The sequence below is a fragment of the Balaenoptera acutorostrata genome, chromosome 1, assembly GCF_949987535.1.
Source record: "Balaenoptera acutorostrata chromosome 1, mBalAcu1.1, whole genome shotgun sequence".
NCBI classification, from domain to species: Eukaryota; Metazoa; Chordata; class Mammalia; order Artiodactyla; family Balaenopteridae; genus Balaenoptera; species Balaenoptera acutorostrata.
The window spans coordinates 44,878,472-44,893,965 of record NC_080064.1 but is presented as its reverse complement, the minus strand read 5'-3'; the positions used below and the strand labels follow the sequence as shown (position 1 = coordinate 44,893,965).

Sequence of the window (15,494 nt, the reverse complement as noted above, 5' to 3'; positions counted from 1 at the left end):
ATTCACTCTCCCACCCGGGGGTCCTGGGCCGTGGCTAACGGGGCCTCCAGCCAAGACCCTGCTGGGCCCCTTCCCGGAAAATTCCCCCCACGTCCACCTCGGCCCTGGGCCCACAGCCTGCTGAGCCTTGAAGGACGATAAATTGCGCTGGGAGTAGGGTGCATGCGGATCCCAGTCGCAGCTAGACTAGGGGGGTGACCCGTGAGCCCTCGCGGCACCATACTGCTCCCAGGAGCTGACAACGTTTCCAAGTCAAGGAGCATTAACTACTAGCAGCTGAAGCAACACCGTTTGGCGCCAGGGTCTTTGGTGGTAGAACGCGGTCAGGCTGGGTTTAGGTGGTACTTGGCACCTCCACGGCCTAACAAGGCTCTCCCCCATACCTGCTCTGGCCTGTGGACAGAGCACCCCCAGCTACCTTGCGTGGCCGCCCTCCTGCTGGAGAGGGAAAAGGATAAGGGACTGAAACTTGGGACTACTAGCTCAACTTAAATTGCCAGGGCCCTGAATGAATGAACAGCTGGTGTAAAGCCTCCAGACCTTTCACTGCTTCTGCTACCGGATCCTGATTGTACCACATGCATTACTCTCTAATCTTCACAACCCTGTAAGAGAAGAACTGCTGTTGCCTCTGTTCACAGGTAAGGAGACAGCCTTAGAAAGGATAAGTGACTGGGTAAAATGACCAAGTGTACTCTTCCCCACAGTCCAAGTTCTTTCCATGATGGAGACAGGCACGTAACTTGAGCAGCCAAGTGCCGAGCCTGGATTTGAACCCTGGACTGTCTGTTTCCATTACATCAGTAACTCAAGAACTCAAGAAGGGGAAAGGGAAATATTTTGCCTTCTTTGGCCTCAAATTCCAGCTTACATTTATGAGAGTTGGTATGATTCACAGGATTGGACAGGAGCCAACACAGAGATGCATCTCATGTCTTCTCCTCAATTCTCCTTGAGCCTAGATTCAAGTGGAGCTAGAAGAGCACGATTCTACTGGTTTGAATACCCATGAACTAAAGACAACCTTCTAGAAGGACAATGAGAACCAGCACATACTGAGTGCCTACTAAGTGCCTACTACGTTAAATCCTTGAAGATCTTAATCATCCCAACCCTGTGGGGAAGGTATTCTCCAGCCACAGGGCACACCACTTCCCCCTGCCTGCCCCACCCCCTCCCCTCAGAGAAATAGGCTCTTCTGTGGAATGCCAAGCCAGGGCCCACGCATGCTCTGTGGCTGCCCAGTGCTGTAGGCACAAGCTAAATTCACCTGGCTGAAGTCTTTTTTTTTTTTTTTTTTAAGAAATTCACGTTCTTTTATTTATTTATTTATGACTGTGTTGAGTCTTCGTTTCTGTGCGAGGGCTTTCTCTAGTTGCGGCGAGCGGGGGCCACTCTTCATCGCGGTGCGCGGGCCTCTCACTGTCGCGGCCTCTCTTGTTGCGGAGCACAAGCTCCAGACGCGCAGGCTCAGTAATTGTGGCTCACGGGCCCAGTTGCTTCGTGGCATGTGGGATCTTCCCAGACCGGGGCTCGAACCTGTGTCCCCTGCATTGGCAGGCAGATTCTCAACCACTGCGCCACCAGGGAAGCCCTGGCTTAAGTCTTATATGCAGAAATCACTTTGAGTGTCTCTGGTGGGAAATGGAGACAATCCTGGTGCTCTCGAAGCAGATCCTCTAACTTTCACATGGGCTGTCAAGACAGAGTAGAGTTTGAAATTTAGGTTTCCTGAATCTGCTTGTGCTGCTTTGGTGCCTTCATACTGCCCCTCAGTTTCAGCTCCTGTCTAATATTACTGTAGTGCATGGCGTCAAGTACAGGCTTTGGACTTAGATTTGGGTTCAAATCCCAGCCCGATTCAAATGTAGATAAATATTAGCTACACCTCACAGAATGTCTAAATTAAATGAGAAGGAGGACGTACAGGACTCTGCACAGCACCTGGCACATGGTCAGTGCTCAGTAAATGGCAGCTGCTATTACTACAAAACTATCACCCAGATCTGACTGAACATTCACGGAACATTATTAAAGCAGAAATGACAAGTGACAAGAATTAAACATAAACCTTTGCATTGCTCCGGGTAAGTGCCTTCTATTTCAAAACAATATGAAGCAAGAAAACTCAAAGGAGGGTAGGAGTAAAGACATATACATGGACAGAAAGAACTAGGAGTGAGGGACAGGAAGGCTCTCAAAGGGGGGTCTGATGAGGAAAAATCGGGGATAAGGGACAAGATAAGGGAAGATAAGGTGGTGTTATACTTCATCATCAGAGAAGAAAATAACTCCTCTTACTCAAGACCTCAAGGGCTCAAGACCTTTCCTTATTAAGTAGCAGAGTCCCAAATACTGAGCTATGGCAGCAGCTTAATTTTCTGGACATTTAGAAATCAAATTGCATGGTGGTGTTCTGTGTATATGGATTCCATCTGAAGGATCTTGATAAATGAGATCAAAGAACAAGCAAGGCATGATGAAAAAACCACAGGCTTAGTCAGGTACAGAAAAAGTCTTCTGGGCTCCTATAACATCCCATACAAACTCTTTATTATTGGACTTTTCTTGCTGAATATTATATTTCTCATCTCTTTCCCCCTGGATTATAAACCCTCCAGGGCAAGAACCCCATCTCATGTTCTGTAAGGTCCCTTTCTAGCCCTAAAATACCATCATTGTAGTAGGCAGAATGAACCCCCAAAGATGTCCAAACCCTAATCCCTAGAGCCTGTGAATAGTTACATTATATGACAAAAGAGATTTTGCAGATGTAATAAAGGTTATGGACCTTAAAATAGGGAGATCATCCCGGATTAACCAGGTGGTTCTAACCTAATCACATGAGCTCTTAAAAACAGAGAACTTGGGGCTTCCCTGGTGGCGCAGTGGTTGAGAATCTGCCTGCTAATGCAGGGGACACGGGTTCGCGCCCTGGTCTGGGAAGATCCCACATGCCACGGAGCAGCTAGGCCCGTGAGCCACAATGACTGAGCCTGCGCGTCTGGAGCCTGTGCTCTGCAACAAGAGAGGCCACAATGGTGAGAGGCCCGCGCACCGCGATGAAGAGTAGCCCCTGCTTGCCGCAACTACAGGAAGCCCTAGCACAGAAACAAAGACCCAACATAGTAATCAATCAATCAATAAATAAATCTTTAAAAAAAAAAATTAACTATATTTAAAAAAAAAAAAAAAAAAAAACAGAGAACTTTCTCTGGCTGGAGGTAGGAGATGAGGCAGAAGGGGAGATCAGAGAGATCTGAAATATGAGGACTTGACTAGCTTTAAAGATGCAGGAAACACAGGCAGCCTCTAGAAGCTGAGAACTACCCCTGGCTGCCAGCAAGGATACGGGGACTTCAGTCCCACAGCCGCATGCAACTGAATTCTGCCAACATCCTGAACGAGCATGGAAGCAGATTCTCTCCCAGAACCTCTAGATAAGAAGTTAAGCCACTAAGTTTGTGGTAATTTGTCACAGTAGCAATAAAAAAAACTAACACAAACACAACTAGAACTGGTTCATTGTACAGCAGCATTCTCCTACACATCGTTTCACTTAATCTTCCCAAGCATGATGGGATTATTGCCCCCTTATTTTAGGAAATCGATGCTCAGGGAGGATACTAACTTGCTCAGGTGACCAGCTAATGAGTATGTACTTGAGTCAGAATTCAAACTCAGGCCTTCTGCTTCCAACTCCAGTGAGAGGTGTCTCCTACACTGCAGCTACCATTTGGTGGCTTTCAGATTCTCCTACCTTAAGCTAAATAAAAAACAGACTAAAAAAAAAAAAAGAAAAGAACAAACAAAAATTCAGGCTGCTTTTACATCGTGAAAACTTAAAAGCTTCTGAATACTCATTTCCTTCTGTTTCTTCCGAAGGTATCTAGTAAGTCAGGGAACCCGTCAGGGTATAAACAAGTAAATATAAAAAGATATCAAAGCCTTCTTTCTGACACATAGAAGAAAAAAGATTTTGATAAATGGGATAAAGAGAAATCCTCAAGAGTGGCTGTCAATAAAATATTTCCTCCCATTCAGATGCTCCTTCGGCCACTGTTGAGGTACATCTTCCGCAATGAAATGCCCTGCTTTGCCAGATTCGTTTAGGATCTTCTCTGTGGTTGGTGCGTTCAGTCCTCTCATGACCAATTATTACTGTCAGGAAATTCAACTGATTTTCAGTCTGAAATTTTCCTTTCTATACTTCTCATTACTTCTAATAACTAAGCAAAATAACCCCCTCCCCCTTTGGTCTTTGCACCTCTCAAGTATTTGTGAACTGTTATCACACCCTGCCCTTGGGTATCATTTTGCCAAGGGGAAGGCTCCTTTCAGCCTGCCTAAGTCAGCCGTTCTCTTATACTGCTCTGCCTTCCTGTCCAAAATCCGTGTCCATATATTCCAGTTCTAAATGAGGTGTTTAATGTTGAACCGAGCGTTCTGGACACTATAGAAGGTGCCGTATTCTAAAAAGTGAATTATACAGTAACTTACAAAGAAAAAGAAAACCTACCACTGTTTGGTAGTTGATTAGAAAACTGTAGCACTTACTGCTTCTCTGCCTGCAGCTTAAATAAACAGCAGACTACAAAGAATTTCCCCCAATTTTACATAAAAGTTTATGGCCACAAATTCAGGAATTAAAAGGTCAAGCATTTACTAGATGTTGCTGAAAACAGCACTGTGAATATTTATTTACAAAGTATTTAAATGATTATTAATAGAATAGACTAAGTGGACATTGCTTTTTGCAATAAGTTTTGGATATGTTACATTAAAAAAATATTTCTCCAAGAAGTCTGGCTAAAGTTTCCGTACCAGATTAAACTTCCTGCCGAATGGAATCAGACACCACATTTCTTAAGGGCCAGAAATCTGGCCCAATAGTCTCTGTTCTTACCAAGAACTAAAGAGCTGTTTGTTTGCAGCAGTCTCCAGATAGATATTAATACTGGACCTTTCCAGTAGATTTTGTAACTCTCTATTGAGAAAAACTCTAAAATTTGGCCAGACATGGCTGTGGTTCCTGATAGCACATAAATCTTTCAGGGCCCTCATTAGCTGTTTAGTAGTATACCCAAAGTTCCTAAATTCACATCAGTGTGGTCTCTAAACAAACTCAATCCCAGAGTAAGTCTCTAAACAAACTCAATCCCACAGAGCAAGTTACCCAGAGGTACAATCTGGCTAATTACCCTTTTTTCCCCCAGTCAATAAAATCAAGCAACTTCTTTGTGTTCAAAAAGCAACCATGCCATGGACAGCTAGAACTGTAATCTTTGGATGAAATGCAAACCTTCTGAAAGTCTACATAATCCTATATTCACTCAGTTACAGAGACTATTAAATTTTAATGAACCTTGAGAAAAATGTAAGATGACAGTCAACGAGGAATGCAAATTGTCCCCAATCCTGAAGTTAGCTGATTATCTGAACTCAAAGGATTATCACAAAATGTTCCAATGAATAAATTCCTTCATGTTAAAAAAATTTCTCAAATAACATTAGGCACCATCTATTGAGTACGTGACATTTTACAGCTACAATTGCTAATCCTCACAACCAGCAAGGTAGGCATTATTATTCTCTTTTTACAGAGTGAGAAACAGGCTCAGAGTCATTATCAGCTCAAGGAAGGTCCCAATGTTTAAGTGCCAGAGCTAGGACCAAAACCCTCATCTGATAGGCCCCAAGTTTTCCCACTATACCAGGCTGCTCTAAATGTATTATTTTCTCAAATTGCTAAAGTTTCAGAAGATAAAGCGGTTACTTACAGGATTTAACTTCATGTTTCTCTTTTCTAGGGTGACACAGATGAAGAAAACAGAAGGAGTTTATGTTTATATGTAACTGAACCTTTTACAAGGTATATTACAATCTCAAAGAACTTTAATGGATTGTTGTCTACTCCTCATTTGTCTGAGAAACATCTGCTGATGCTTACTTTGGTAGACATGGTATTAATACTAGAGACAGAGGTGAATAACAATTTCTGCCCTCAAGGTGTTCACAGTCTAATGAGACTATTTTTAAAAATATGAACAGTGCCCCCCTTGTGCAGAGGAAGAAACTAAAGTCTGACGAAGCTTAAAGCCTTGTCCTAACTTAGCTTCCAGGAGGCAGACAGGACCTGATCTGAGATTCCTCTGATCCCATCTCAGTGACTCCTCCGTCACCTCCACACTCAACTTCCTAATCATGTGCTCCATTACTGTTCTTCTATATATGCAACAAGGATTACAGAAACCTGAGATTTTTAATTCATCTGGACAAGTACAGCAAGAAGACTAATGATTTTAATGTACCCAGAACCAACTAGGCCACTTTGTTGTTGTTGTTGTTTTTTCTTTTAAAGCTGAAATCTTGAGTGTTACTTTTTTTTTTTTAATTTTGGGTTTATTTATTTATTTATTTATTTATTTATGGCTGTGTTGGGTCTTCGTTTCTGTGTGAGGGCTTTCTCCAGTTGCGGCAAGTGGGGGCCACTCTTCATCGCGGTGCACGGGCCTCTCATTATCGCGGCCTCTCTTGTTGCGGAGCACAGGCTCCAGACGCGCAGGCTCAGCAATCGTGGCTCACGGGCCTAGTTGCTCCGCGGCATGTGGGATCTTCCCAGACCAGGGCTCGAACCCGTGTCTCCTGCATTGGCAGGCAGATTCTCAACCACTGCACCACCAGGGAAATCCCGCCACTTTGTTTTTTACAAACGTAATAAAACTACAAATAAACTGACTTTTCTGATTACTTCAGGCTGCTTCAATCTTAAGTTGAAAGACTATTCTGAGAAGCTGCAAAAATTTTCAAAGAAATAGCAAGATAGCACTTCCCTGGTGGTGCAGTGGTTAAGAATCCGCCTGCCAATGCAGGGGACACGGGTTCGAGCCCTGGTCCAGGAAGGTCCCACATGCCGCGGAGCAACTAAGCCCGTGCACCACAACTACTGAGCCTGTCCTCTAGAGCCCTCGGGCCACAACTACTGAGCCCACGGGCCACAACTACTGAAGCCCGCGCGCCTAGAGCCCGTGCTCTGCAATAAGAGAAGCCACCGCAATGAGAAGCCCATGCACTGCAACGAAGAGTAGCCCCTGCTCACCGCAACTAGAGAAAGCCTGCATGCAGCAACGAAGACCCAACGCAACCAAAAATAAATAAATAAAATTGATTCTTTTAAAAAAAAAGAAATAGCAAGATAAGTCCGGCTAAAGAGGAATTTTTAATGTTCTCTTTCAACATCGGGGCAACAGAAGGTCATTGTCATAGATAATGCATTGCTATGATGAGGCTCCTATCTTCAGAAAAGCCCCCTGTGAATATGAGATTGTTATTCAGCTTATCTCATTCATTCACTTTATGACAGTAAGCCAAGACTTTGCACTGGGGGTATCAAAATGGACGCATGAAACGCAGTCCCTGCCCTTAAGGAGCTCTCTGTTCGGTGGGAGACAGAAACATATTACTACAAAGGAATGATTACGTAGTGTTTGTTTTTTTGTTTTGTTTGTGTGTGTGTGTGTGTGTGTGTGTGTGTGTGTGGCAAAGAGGGACAACTTCCTGAAAGCTAAGGCATGAAAAGGATGAAAAGGAATTTGCCAAGTGGATAAAGTGGCAGGCAGCAGGGAGAGAATGGTGAGGGTGGGCACAGAGAACAGCATGTGCAAGATGACCTAATCTAGAACTGAAAGTATTAGCTAATGTGCTTGCTCTGTACTAATCACTTGGAAACTGAACATATCACTACCAAATGGAACTTTTCTGTTCTTGTTTTTCGTAGCTCTTTATGAAACCAATTCCAATCCAGCACTGAAAGTGATTTTGTAGTAATCACCCATGACTTCCATGTTGCCAAATTTAATCCAGTAGACACTTTTCAGACATCATCCTAACTGACCTCACAAGCAGCATAGGACACAGTTGACCACTGCCACTTTTAGGCTGTATCTTTTCTCAGGAAATTTTCCTCCACCTCTTTAGTCCTTTGTCCTCATACCCCTTGCCAGATCCTCCTCCTCTAACTGATCTCTAACAGCTGGGGTTCCTCAAGGCGTACTCTAATCCCCCTTCTTCCCTCCCCAGGTGACACCATCCATTCCTGTGGCTTTAAATACCACCCATATGCTCATGACTTCCAAAAGTGCATCTGCAAGCTGACCCCACCTCTGAGCTCCAGTCTTGTAAATGCAGCTGCCTCCTTGATATCTCCACCTGGAAATCTTTTCAGGCATCTCAAAGTTAACAAGTTCAAAAGTGGAGCTTATTGTTTCAACCACTCTCCCTAAACCTGCTGTCCCCTCCTCATTCCAGTCATGACCCACCATTCAGCTGGCCAGTCACTGGAAGCCATTCTTGCCCCTATATCCAGTCACCAAGTTCTGTCAGCTCTACCTCTGCCTAATTTCCACATCTAAGTCCACCACTGACGCCCTAGTCCAGGACACCATCTTCTTGCACCTTCCATTCTCCAGCCCTGTACTCCCAGTACATTCTCCACACAGCAGCTACAGTGACAGTTTAAATTATTTCATTCCCCTGCCTAGAGCCCTTCTGTGATGGTCATCAGTTCCTTCAGAAATAATCCAACTCCATTCTCTTCTTCTGATACATGGTAAGACAGTGAAGTTAGGTGAGGCATGTGACTTTCTTCCAACAATGAAATGGGAGCAGTGCTCCAGACAGAAGTGCTCCATTAGCCTGGGTTCTAGACTTAGGATATGAAGGTGAAGTGGATATGCAGCATGAGTGAGAAAGAAACACATGTAAAGCTACACCTTCAACAGCTCCCAACTGCACTAAGAATGAAATACAAATGCCTTACTGTAACAAACAGATTCCAATATAACTGGCTCCTGTGTATCTATCCAGCCTCATCTTGGGCCTGTCCTTCTGGGTCATTATATTCCACTCACACTGGCCCTCTTGCAATTTCTAGAACAAGCCAGGTGTCTTTCCCCCTTTCCTGCATGGTTCTTTGCACAGCTCATTCCTCAACCTGTGGATCTCAGCTCACATATTGCCTCCTCAGCGATGTCACCCTTAACCACTGTATCACAGTGAGTCAGTCACTATGACTCTCCATGACAGCACTCTGACCATCTCCTGCACAGCACATCAGTCTGTAATAATTATTCATCTTTTTGATTTGACTGAGGAGCTCACTGCCGTCTCCAGTGCTTAGCATTACCCTCAATATGGTACCCAATATATGATAGGCACTTAAGAAATATTTGTTCAGTGAATGAACAAATGAGAAAAGACTCAAAAAGTGGGACATAAAAAAAAAAAAAACACACTACAGACATCTTATCACATATCACAGAGGCAAAAGGTGGGGAGAGGAAGGGAACTCACATTTCCAGTAAGGGAACTAAGAATGACTACGATGTACACCTAACACTAATTTAGGTACGTTACATATGTTACCTCTCTAGATTCTCAATAATCCTAGGAGGTCAATATTAATATCTCCACTTTCCAGATCAGGCAACTGAGGCTCAACCTGCACAAGTAGCAAAACCAGTAACAGTATCAGTTTTAACCCAGACCTGTTAACCTCTTTCCTCCAAACCATGATGCTTCCCTAGAAATTAAACTACTACTATATTTTTATCATTAAGTACTTTTCTATTATACATATAAATTGTATTTATATATGGATACATCTCTACCCCAAGAACAAGTTTTTGTTTTTCTTTTGTTGTTTGTTTTTGTTTTTTTCAGGTTCATCCTAAAGCCTAAAACAAACATCTCCTGCTATCTGGGACAAGTGAAGGCAGAAAAATGCAGCAAATCCAAACTACAAATAAATCAGACATTTTGTTGGAACTTTTTCCTTGAAGTCTTTTTTCTTCTCAGAGTAAAAAGCCTCTATGATTAGGAAGTCTGTGTTCTGAACTGATTTTATGGGACTTGAGATAAACTTATACTGCCTTAATTTACCATCTTGTCCCATCCCCAAATGCTGTTCTGCTGGTCACAGAACATGCAAAGCTAAATGGCCTAGGGGGATTGGATCCACAGTCCTGATTTGATTAGTAGAGGCTCCAAACATCTAAACAAGCAAAATCAAACCACCTGGCTTTTTACCTCTGACCACCTTTGGGTGAAGTAAACGTGTTAACAGCAGAAAGGTGGGACCTGGATAACTCCCAAACAGTTCTACTGGGCTCTGAGTAGACTCACAGGATTATCAGAACAGAAGGGACCTTAAAGACCATCTTAAATGCCCTCTTTTAACAGGTTAGCAAACAGGCTAGCAAACAGCAAACAAGCTAGCAGACTGTTACTTATTTGCCTAAGAGAAACAAGACTCCTGGCTCCTAGTCAAGTGCTCTTTCCACCACAACACAGCACCTCCCTAATCAAGAGCTAGTGATTGATTATGCCAAAGTAACCAGTAGATAGTAGTCTAGATAACACAGATTGTAAATCCCCAATGTTTCTCTTACTCTCCATCATTTAGAAAACCCTGAACAAAAAGAACATACACAATAAAAACAAAGGAGATGAGGAAGAGCTATTTTAATTTTCTATTAAACATTCTTCCAAAAACATTATTTTACCCTATATCTTACCGAGTTAATAGAAATAACATTAGCATTAGAAAAACTAGGAAGGTAAAAGTAGGGAAAACACATCACATGCCAAAGTCTGATATGAAATTTACCTTTTAAAAAAAAGGAATAAAAAGCAATATTCCTTTAAATTGAATAAAAAAAAACTAGGAAGGTAAATTAAATGTGGCTTGTTAAACTAAACATATGAAAAGGGAAAATTATAACAAAGGAAGGAGAGTTCTACAAATTTAATTAAATTAATATGAGATTATAATTTGAAAACTGTGCATCTCAAAGCCAACTTTATTTGTTCAATTATTTTTAACAACAGTGTTTTATGATTCTAATACATTGATTTTTTTCCAAGAAGGAAACTCACTTAAAAATATTTTTGTTTTAAAAAATAGGCCTGTGTTCAGCTATATATTTTTTCTCCCAAGCCTTGATCATACTTCTTTGATTTGGGAAGAAAATACTGTTTTGATGGCATGAAATGCAAAACTGTAAAGATTTTTTTAAAAAAACATCCCAGTACAGAATTTTTAAAATTATCAATGGAAAACAGATTAAGGTCATTAAGTGCACAACACTAATTACTGGCCAGCTACTGGTATTCTGTTCCTTCCCTAGTTCTCCCAAGGAAAACTTAAATTGAATCTTCAGCAGAATAATCCTCAAATATACTTTATAAGCAAAATGAGAGCTTTTGTTTACATAGTTTTTGGATTTTGCTATTCCTAATTTTATTCTAAAACTCAATTTTACCCCAAACCATAATTACTATATTAACTTTGTAATGCACAGTTGTATGCAATTCAGCAAAGCAGTAGTACACCATCAGGTTCTATTCACCCAGAGTTTAGGAAAAACAGGATTGGTCGCACCCATTTAAAAACAAATACGCTATTTGCCAATGTGTAGTTTCAATCTAAGTTCTGACAATGAAACATATGGATATATATCTATATATCTCATCTTGATTTTCAAAGGTAGGCAAAGAGAGTTCTTCACAGTTTAGCTTTGCCTGGCTGAAGCTGAAGATTTTGTAACTTCATAGCCAGACCCATGTTGCCAGTGATTTTCAATTTACCTTGAAAGAAGGCCTGCGAGGAAGAAGAAAGAAAATTTATCATTTGGTGTTTTTTGTTTTGAGACCGCTGATATCTCTAGACTATCCAGCCTTGAGATGATTTATTTATCCACGTCTCAAACTTTCTTCAAAATATGAAACTTGGCTTTCAGGAATAGATTTAGAACCAGAGTCTTCAAAAGTACGAATTTGTAAAAGTCATGCTTTTTATAGAGCCGTCAAAAGGCATATCTTTCCCAAATGTGTTCTCTTAAAAATTGAGGCTGCCTTTACCTGCCTTCCTCAAGGGTGGTACATTTTCCAAATATTAGGCAGAGTGGATTCATACTAGACCGATTTTGTTTAAAAACATTACACATTTGTTCAGTGGGTCTGCTAGCAGGGAGAAAAAGCACATGCATAACACACTTATGAACTCTTGGGATTCAATACAATGCAGATGAAATGTCACCATTTTTCTCCCTTTTTTTGGTCTACATGATAAAGATTTATTCCCTACAGAGGGAGGCCAGGCAGACTGCTGAGACTGAGGTGCCTGTGTTAATCTTTGGCTCAATAAGAAGAATCAAACCAATCCCAAGTGCAGAGCCACAGTTTGTTCCATTTAACAACTGCCTGGGATTAGATCACATGATGTTTGCTAAATTTATCATGTAACAAAATCCCAGGAAAACTTTAAAGAAATAGCAAAATTGGGAACATAGCATGATTTCCCTGCTACGATCTCAGTCTTTTAACTCAATTCTTAAAATAAGGAAAAGCTACAGGAAAAGTTCTGGTAGTCTTAGCTTCCTAACAAGTATATTCATTAAGAAGTGAGGGGCTCTTCTGCCTCATCCATAGGAAATCTCAGAGCTCTGCTTTCTCTACACCTTCTGGTGAGGGTGACTAATTCCTTTTTCCCTCCTCTGTCTGGACGAACTAAATATTTCTTTCTATATGGCACGCAGCCTTCTGTCTGATGACTTTAAGGTCAGGTGTCTCAGAACACAATATATTTAACATATGTCCTTTAAAAATATGGACCAGTAGTATCTAGAAGAGAAACTCACCATATTTCCCTTTTCTTAATTAAAAGAGGAAATGACTTTTCATTTAATAAATGAGTCTTCACTTTTTAGAGAATCCGAACATAAGGATCATTTAAATCTGGCCCCTAAGGTGTTCTTCATGTGCTTTCTGCTGGAGAGCACATTGCTTTGTTTCAACTGTAGCCAAACACTGAAATTATAATTTCCACTGCATTTAATGGTTTCCAGTCAAATCTTCTACTGAGCATAAGGGAAAGCCATCAGCACATTAACAGAAACGTCTCCTATTTTTAATTCCTTTGGGTGCTAACAGGTGTTCAGGAAAAGTAAGCTGACACTTCACTCCCCAAAATGGGTGGTAAACAGATAAACTGAGAGAACGAGGGCAGCTGAGTGCGAAGCCTGACCACACTGCCAAGGAAGTGCATGGTGTGCACCGTGGAATAAGCAGCGGTGGGTGGGAAGGAGGACGTCGGCCAGCTCCGAGATTGGTGGCCTCTGTTCTGTCCAGATTTTTGGAGAGGGCGCAGTGGGTGGAAATGTCAATGTCAATGGTGTGTATTCAGTTGAAACATCACAAATGCAAATCTCTCACTTGTCCATGCATCAGCTGAAATATGCTTAGTTGCTTAGAAAAAGCATTTTTAAAAGGAATACGAGTAGGAGTCAGATTTAGTTGTTTTATCCAATCTTTCAAATTACTAGGGTACCACAGGAACAAGACCTAAAACAAATCAGGCTGAGGCAACAAAAAAAAAAAATAAGGTTACAGTGGAAAGCAGCATTTTAGCTTCCTTTGTGTTATCTATGGATAATGTATATCAAGTCTGTTCAACACTGTACAACTAAAGAGTATAAGAAGACCCTTGACAATCTGGGGGCCTGGAAAATCTACACAAGGCATAAATACATTTTAGACAAATGCAAATTAATTGTGAAAACCCAAAAACGCAAGGCATCATGCTAAGTTCTGGAGACACAAAGATGAACAAGATGTGCTTTGTTCCCTTGAGATACACACAATCTAATAGGGAAGAGATAGGCACATTATGACTAGTATAATGAGACAAGTGCCAGGCTAGCAGTCCAGTAAGTGGCCCAGAAGAGGGACTGACTATAGCTCCCCAACAATGTGGTAGGAGGTCTTTGGACATAACATCTAAGTTCATTTTGAAAGGCAAGGAGTTTGTCAAGGAAGGACAGCTCAGGCAAAAAAAAGAGCACGGGCAAGGATACAAAATGTAAAAGATCATGCCTTTGTTCACACCGGTCCCTCCTTCTATCTGATGGCTCCTACTCTCCATCTGTGCACTGCTAACTCCTAATCACTCCCAGGACTCAGCCAAGCGTTGTTTCCTCTGTGAAGCCTTCTCTGATGGCCCAGGAAGATGTGGCTTCTCCTTCCTCCATCCTCCCCGACCACAAGTAAGGCAGGGCACCTTGGATATTTGGCTGCACTTACTTTTTTTTTTTTTAAGTTTTTCTTTTTTAATTAATTAATTTAATTTATTTATTTTTGGCTGCATTGGGTCTTTGTTGTTTTTTTTAAATAATCTTTTATATTTATTATGTAGTTACTTTTATTTTTTTATTTATTTATTTTAAAATTTATTTATTTATTTTTGGCTGTGTTGGGTCTTCGTTTCTGTGCGAGGGCTTTCTCTAGTTGCGGCAAGCGGGGGCCACTCTTCATTGCGGTGCGCGGGCCTCTCACTATCGCGGCCTCTCTTGTTGCGGAGCACAGGCTCCAGACGCGCAGGCTCAGTAGTCGTGGCTCACGGGCCCAGTTGCTCCGCGGCATGTGGGATCTTCCCAGACCAGGGCTCGAACCCGTGTCCCCTGCATTGGCAGGCAGACTCTCAACCACTGCGCCACCAGGGAAGCCCGGGTCTTTGTTGTTGTGTGCAGGCTTTCTCTAGCTGCGATGAGCAGGGGTTAATCTTCGTCACGGCGTGCGAGCTTCTCATTGCGGTGTCTTCTCTTGTTGCAGAGCACGGGCTTTAGGCACGCGGGCTTCAGTAGTTGTGGTGCACGGGCTCAGTAGTTGTGGCTCGCGGGCTCTAGAGCGCAGGCTCAGTAGTTGTGGCGCACGGGCTTAGTTGCTCCACAGCACGTGGGATCTTCCCGGACCAGGGCTCAAACCCGCGTCCCCTGCATTGGCAGGCAGATTCTTAATGACTGCACCACCAGGGAAGCCCTGCACTTACTCTTTTGCAGACCTGTCTCGTACCAAATTGTGGACGCCCTGCGCATGGGAACTGTTTCTTCTACAGCTGGACATTTCCAGCACACAGGGCATCGTCTGGCACATCATTAGCTTCACAGCTGTCTGTCATTTGTTAAGTGAACATTTCGGGAACACTGAGTTTTGTGGGTTTGACCCCTTTGCACTTTATGGGACGAGGTTGAGGTAGGTGACGAAGTGAAACGGGCTAAAACCCACCTAAGAAAAGGATATAAGCACCATCATACTTACCGACTGAGGATTCATTTTACCAGTCATCAAAGCCAGTAAGTCCGAGTCAGCCATTGTAATTGTGCAGTCGGCCTTCTTATCTAAAACAGAGACATGCAGAAGGAAGGAGAAAAGGGGAGTGTTCAGTTTCATGTATACATTTTAGTCAAAAGCCACTGACTGCAACAGAATCACATCCAGAATTAGTGTGGGCAAATGGGCACTCACATACACTCTATGGCAGCCTGGTGAAATGTGACATAAATCACAAGCAACCTCAATATTTAACAAGAGGGAATTTATTAAATAAATCATGGTATATTCATATAATGGGATACAATGCAGTCATTAGATGATGTAGA

The 15,494-nt window shown here is 42.2% G+C and overlaps 1 protein-coding gene across 2 annotated transcripts in view; it reads right to left on the bottom strand.

The window, feature by feature from the left end:
• Positions 1–10,506: 10,506 nt before the first annotated feature.
• SCP2 (sterol carrier protein 2) overlaps positions 10,507–15,494 on the bottom strand; it is a 158,441-nt gene continuing 153,453 nt past the window's right edge. For both annotated transcript variants that reach the window (XM_007164440.3, XM_007164441.3), the window contains 2 exons: positions 15,154–15,233; positions 10,507–11,659 (listed from right to left, as the gene is read on the bottom strand). In XM_007164440.3, the coding sequence (XP_007164502.2) occupies positions 11,564–11,659; positions 15,154–15,233 (176 nt within the window). In that variant the 3' untranslated portion in view covers positions 10,507–11,563. The remainder of the gene's footprint in view (positions 11,660–15,153; positions 15,234–15,494) is intronic.